Source organism: Octopus bimaculoides, chromosome 5, assembly GCF_001194135.2.
Source record: "Octopus bimaculoides isolate UCB-OBI-ISO-001 chromosome 5, ASM119413v2, whole genome shotgun sequence".
Classification (NCBI taxonomy): Eukaryota; Metazoa; Mollusca; class Cephalopoda; order Octopoda; family Octopodidae; genus Octopus; species Octopus bimaculoides.
Window position 1 is genome coordinate 33,445,226 of NC_068985.1, and position 7,028 is coordinate 33,452,253.

At 41.0% G+C, this 7,028-nt stretch overlaps 1 protein-coding gene across 2 annotated transcripts in view; it reads left to right on the forward strand.

Moving 5' to 3' along the window:
* Positions 1 to 7,028, forward strand: part of LOC106869179 (beta-arrestin-1) — a 275,729-nt gene that overhangs the window by 6,657 nt on the left and 262,044 nt on the right. Inside the window, exon 1 of one of the 2 annotated variants that reach the window (XM_052968278.1) lies at positions 1,166 to 1,430. The exons of the other annotated variant lie outside the window; for it this stretch is intronic. Within the exon in view, the coding sequence (XP_052824238.1) occupies positions 1,381 to 1,430 (50 nt within the window). The 5' untranslated portion in view covers positions 1,166 to 1,380. Of the gene's footprint in view, positions 1 to 1,165; positions 1,431 to 7,028 lie in introns of those variants that run through there. 2 annotated transcript variants of the gene reach the window in all.

Here is a 7,028-nt window from a genome sequence, read left to right on the forward strand (position 1 = left end):
ATATATATATATATGTATATGTTTGTGTGTCTGTGTTTGTCCCCACACCATCACTTGACAACCGATGTTGGTGTGTTTACATCCCTGTAACTTAGCGGTTCAGCAAAAGAGACCGATAGAATAAGTCCTAGGGTCGAATTGTTTGACTAAAGGCAGTGCTCCAGCATGGTTGCAGTCAAATGACTGAAAGAAGTAAAAGGATAAAAGAATATTTATATATATGAGACAAAATGAGATAACAAAGCCATGGCTGTGAGGAGTTTTCAGGACTGGTCATGGGTCAACAGGTTCTTGGGATCTGACGATATGCCATGAAGCCAAACCCTTTATGGACGGAAACCTAAGGTAATCCCATAAACCGGCCTTCCCCATTTTAACACACACACAGCACCGACGTGGCTTGTTTCCCAACCACATAGTTCCGGGTTCAGTCCCACTGTGTGGAACCGTGGGCAAGTGTCTTTTATTAGAGTTTTGGGCCGATCAAATCCTAGTGAGTGAATTTGGTGAAAGCCCGTCGAGTATATGTGTGTACCCGTGTTTGTCCTCCACCACCGCTTGCCAACCGGTGTTGGTGTGTTTACGTCCCCGAAATCTTACGGTTCGGCAAAAGAAACCGAAAGAATACGTACCAGATTTAAAAAAAATAAGTAGTGGGGTCAATCATTCGACTGAAAATATTTCAAGGCGGTGCCCCAGCATAGCCGCAATCTAATGATTGAAACAAGTAAAAGATATATATAAAGAGAAAGAGAGATACACGCATATATAATTCTTTACATGTTATATTTAGTTAAAAAGATATTCAAAACGCATTTATATCAGAAATATATCCATTAAACGACTGTGATCCTGTTTCGATCCTCCCTTGTAGCAATATAATTTACGGGGATAACACAGGAGAGAAAGGCATGAATGTCACAGAATGTCGTAATCTCTTCCATTCGAAAAATTGTCTGACTAGGAAATCAATACACATATTCTTGAATGTAGAAAAGGATGAATTAAATATGTATATATATATATATATATATATATATATATATATATATATATATATGTATGTATGTATGTATGTATAATGACATCCACGCATACTCACACACAGATACAAACACCAATTCTACGTTTAGTGAGTGAGAGAGCGAACCAGGAACTCGTCTTGATAGATACGCGCATTAGCTGTCACTCCCTTGCTTTCAATTAATTTATCAGTCTATCTCTGCCTGCGCCTCACCCTCAATCTATCCATCTTAGTCTTTCATTTCCGCCCCTCCCTCTCTCTCTCTTTAGCTGATCTTTAGTTCAGACATCTGCCCTGTCATATTCTCTCATAATTCTTCTTCAACAAACTCTAAAACCCAAACACAGGAGGACTAAATGGCTACCGTGGATACTGCTGATGACTCACAGAAAAGACAAGGAACCAGGTAAATCTATGTTCTTGCGATATTATTTTCTCATCAAAAGCCACACCATTAACCGATTTATCCTATCTATTCCTATCCAAGATAGTCAACTTTCTTACCAACTACTCTCTTATCTTTGCTCTCAGTCATTCTACGAAAATTAATAAATGTAAAAGCAATTGTTACATATTTTCTACCTTTCCCTCCTCTCGATTTTAATAAACATACTCATACATACATATTATATATATATTTGAATATGTGTGTTTGTATGTGTGTGTCATACTGTCACTGTTTCTATACGAATACATATTGTTTCTTTAACATCATCTCTAATCAAGATCATCATCATTATCACCACCATAATTTGTTTTTAAATCCAAAACAAGAACGTCGTTTTGTATGGGTTATGCAGTGAAATGTAATTTCCTATTTTTCACGGAGAAACTTTATGCTCTGGTGACTGAGTTTTTCAGCATCGGTCACGGTGTAGCTTATAGTCGATGACTGATACGCTAAATTGACTATTGTATGCGTATGTTTGTGTGTGTAGACGTGTCTGAGTATATTTGCCGTAACGTTAATTGATAGACGTCGGCTACTATATGGTTACAAACTGGGGGAACAAATTATGATATACTATGTGTTACAAACTGGTCCTCCAATTTGTAATACATTGAAGATAATCTGCTTATTTTTCTGTCCCCTTTCATTTCTTCTCAAGTCATGTTTGTTTCCTTTTTATACAATCTTACACCAGAAATCCTATAAAATTAGCCTGTCTAATGTGTGAACACACACACACACACACAATGCGACGCGCTCATATGTATCATAGTTCTATTAAGATTTTTAGTAAATCATTTCTCGTAATTGTGTAATAGAACCCGGAAAGACGAAGTCAATTCGCCGAAGGAAAGCTGCCGGCGAGCATCATCCACGATTCCGGTTCAATCCCTCGTTGGAGTCATATCACTATATCCTAGTCATTACATTCCACCCACTCCCTCTAAAGAACATTCGCTTCATACCAATGCAAGAAAGAGATATTAATTCCGACGGTAAATCATTAATATGAACGATAGCGAATAAGTTCGTGCACTAACTGGATATGTTGATTTCCCGTTAAATTAAATTGCTAAACTAATAATGTCTAGGTGTATTTTGTGTATGTTCAAGAATCGAACGTGTAGCTAGATAAAGGTCTAACAACCTCTGCATGGCTTCATTGCTCAACTGTGTCGACTTACCTTTGAACCCCACCTTTTTCGACCTATTACCCGAGAATTGATCTGTTGCTATGGATGTATAGGAGCTCGTTGAAGCTGGGCTATGCATTACTATCTTCGAGACGAATCCTTGACTCACCCGGATCTCTTTCTCTCTTTCTCTTCCTTTCCCGCCCTCTCTTTTAGGGATGTATATGTGTGTCAGTGTATCTACATTTATGTATATATCTATGAATTTATGTTTTCTTGTCAAAATCGGTATAAATGTTTGTATATCTATGTGTATATTTGTATATGTATATCTGTGTATGTATCTATGTGTGTGTATACATATTTGTATACACATATACATCTATGTATATATATCTTTGGATATGTGTACTTATATGTATACATACATAGACGTGTGTGTGTGTGTGTGTGTATGTATGTATATATATATATATATATATATATATATATATATATATATATATATATATACATACATATATATTAAAACTGGGGAAGGCCGGTTTATGGGATTACCTTAGGTTTCCCGTCCATAAAGGGTTTAGCTTTATGGCGTATCGTCAGATCCCAAAAACCTGTTGGCCCACGACATCTTAAAAATATAGAGGGAGAAGATAAACAAGTAAAAGATAAAAGACACTATTGTTTATCATCATCGTCATTTAATGCCTGTTTCATACTGGAATGGGTTGGATGGTTTGACAGGATCTGATGGGTCCAAGGACTATTTTATGCTCCAGTGTTTTCTTTGGCATGGTACCTACAGCTGAATGCCCTTCCCAATGCCAACTGATTTAGAGTGTGTCCTGGGTATTTTATTCATGCCACCAGCACTTGTAAAGTCACCATGTAACTTCATAGTTGGAGAGGAGGAGTAGAGTGGGATAAAGTGTGAGAGAACAGAGCAGGAGCAGAACAGTAAAAAAACAGTTACCTTCTCGAGTCATACTGACTCACAAGGGCTGGTATCTGTAGTGTATAAATTCCCTACATGGATAGGACACTGGTCTGTCACAGGATTACTCATTTTTGCCAGCTGAGTGGACTGGACCAATTTGAAATGAAGTGTTTTGCTCAAGAGCACAATGTGTTGCCTGGTCCAGGAATCAAAACCATGATCTTGTGATTGTGAGTCCAACAGCTTAACCAGTAAGTCACCCCCCCCCCACAGAGCAGGACAGCTTTCTTGCTGTAGGGGAGCTTCCTGATTAATCACCTTTTAGAGTCCAAGAGATTGCTAGCAGCTGGAAAGCGATAAAACAATAGTCTTGATGAGGTGTTAGGGTCACTTATGCGTACATTTCCTTCATTGGACACTAAACTCTGCTTGCGAAGACCTGTTGAAGCAAGGGAAATCGAAATCGAACTAAATTCGACGACTGGCACCCATGCCAACGTCGTCTCCTTCATTGGACACTAAACTTGGCTTGCGAAGACCTGTTGGGGCAAGTGAAAATGAAATCGTGATGGCACCTGTACCAGTGGAGCGCTAAGAGCACCATCCAAGCATGATCATTGCCAGAGCAGCTGTCTGGCTTCCGTGCCAGTGGCATGTAAATAGCACCATTTGAGTGTGATCGTTACCAGCGTCACCTTACTGGCACTTGTGCTGGTGGCACTTGAAAAACCATTCGAGCAAGGTCATTACAAGTGCCGCTGGACTGGCTCCTGTACAGCTGGCACGTAAAAAACACCATTTTGGGCGTAGCCGTTGCCAGTATCGCCTGACTGGCCCTCGTGCCGCTGGCACGTAAAAGCACCCACTACAATCTTGGAGTGGTTGGTGTTAGGAAGGGCATCCAGCTGTAGAAACTCTGCCAGATCAGATTGGAGCCTGGTGCAGCCATCTGGTTCGCCAGGCCTCAGTCAAATCGTCCAACCCATGCCAGCATGGAAAGCGAACATTAAACGATGATGATGATATACACATATCAATATATGTATATATACACAAAGGTAACGATGATGCTTTAGATACAAATAATTACAGAGGTGTCAAGTTGTTGGATCAAGTAATGAAGGTCACAGAGAGGGTCATAGCCCAACTAATCAGGGAGAGAGTCAGTTTAGATGAGATGCAGTTTGGGTTCGTGCCAGGGAAAAGTATCCCTGATGCTATATTTCTGGTAAGACAGCTGCAGGAGAAATACCTAGCCAAGGATAAACCCCTGTACCTGGCTTTCGTTGACATGGAGAAAGCCTTTGACAGGGTCCCCTGATCCCTATCTGGTGGTCAATAAGGAAACTAGGGATAGATGAATGGTTAGTGAGAGCTGTGCAAGCCATGTATAGGGACACTGTCAGTAAGGTGATGTTTGTCAAAGAGTACAGTGAAGAATTCCGGGTAGAGGTAGGAGTCCACAAAGGTTCAGTCCTCTTCCCCCTCCTATTTATCATAGTCCTCCAGTTAATAACAGAAGAATTCAAGACAGGATGCTCCTGGGAGCTCCTCTATGCTGATGACCTTGCTCTAATTGTTGAGTCACTATCAGAACTAGAGAAGTTTCAGGTGTGGAATCAAGGATTACAATCAAAGGTCCTTACAGTCAACTTGGCCAAAACCAAAGTCCTAATAAGTAGGATGGCAGACAAACCACAAATCCCTTCAGGTAGATGGCCCTGCTTGATCTCTAGAAAAAGCATAGGTAGAAACTCTATAAGATGTACCCAGTGTAAGCTATAGACACATGGGAGATGCAGCAATATCAAAGGAAGGCTAAATGGGAAGATAGTTTTTGTATGTGGCAGATGCTCAGGAGCAATAAACACTGAAAATGTGCAGAGAACAACTTCTGCCACATTCCAGGGAGAAAAACTAGAAGTAGTTGATAGCTTCCGTTACATAGGTGACCAAGTCAGTAATGGGAGTGGGTTCTCTGAAAGTCTAGCTGCTAGAGTAAGTATAGCCTAGGCAAAGTTCAGAGAGCTCTTACCTCTGCTGGTGACAAAGGGCCTCTTGCTCAGAGTAAAAGATAGAAAGTATGATGCATGTGTACGAACAGCCATGCTACATAGCAGTGAAACATGGGCCATGACTGCTGAGAACATGCGTAAGCTTGCAAAGAATGAAGCCAGTATGCTCCGCTGGATGCCAGTGTGCATACTCGACAGAGTGTAAGTGCCTTGAGAGAGATGTTGGACCTAAGAAGCATCAGATGTGGTGTGCAAGAGAGATGACTGCGCTGGTACGATCATGTGGTGAGAATGGATGAGGATAGCTGTGTGAAAAAGTGTCACACCCTAGCAGTTGAGGGAAACTGTGGAAGAGGTAGACCCAGAAAGACCTGGGATGAGGTGGTGAAGTTCAACCTTTGAACATTAGGCCTCACAGAGGCAATGACTAGTGACCGAGATCTTTGGAAATATGCTGTGCTTGAGAAGACCTGGCAAGCCGAGTGAGACCATAACCTCTGCCATGGGTGTATCCAGCCCACTTATGCATACCTTTCCTTCATTGGACACTAAACTCTGCTTGTGAAGATCTGTTGAGGCAATTGAAATTGAAATCAAATTCAATGACAGCACTGCATGACTGGCATCCGTGCTAGTGGATCACTAAGAGCACCATCCGAGCATGATTGTTGCCAGGGCCGCTGACTGGCTCCTGTGCCAGTGGCACATAAAATGCACCATTCGAGCGTGATCAATACCAGTGTTGCATTACTAGCACTTGTGCCAGTGGCATGTGAAAAACAACATTTGAGTGAGGTCGTTGCCAGTGCTGCTGGACTGGCTCCTGTGCAGGTGGCATGTAAAAACACCATTTCAGTGTGGCTGTTGCCAGTACTGCCTGAATGGCCCTCGTGCCAGTGGCACGTGAAAGCACCCACTATACTCTCAGAGTGGTTGGCATGAGGAAGGGCATCCAGCTGTAGAAACTCTGCCAGTTGAGAGTGGAGCCTGGTGCAGCCATCTGGCTTGCCAGTCCTCAGTCAAACCATCCAACCCATGCCAGCATGGAAAGCAGACGGTAAATGATGATGATGATGATGATGATGATATATATATATATATATATATATATATATATATATCAGTATATATATCAATGTGTGTATATATATTTATATACGATTATCGTACGCTGAAGAAGGGAAATAACCCTGAAACTCGGGTCCGTACGTATCGCAGATCAAGATGGGAAGGATAACTTCCCTTGGCAAAAATAGACAGGACACAGATATGTGTCGATAAGCCAGCTGGAGGAGATGTTCTCCTGGGGCTAAAAGCAACAGTAACATCCACCCTTAGGGGTCAGCCACATTTAAATGGCAAATATACTTCACTATATATATATGTATATATATATATACATATATATATATATATATGTATATATATATATACATATGTATATATATATATATGTATATATATA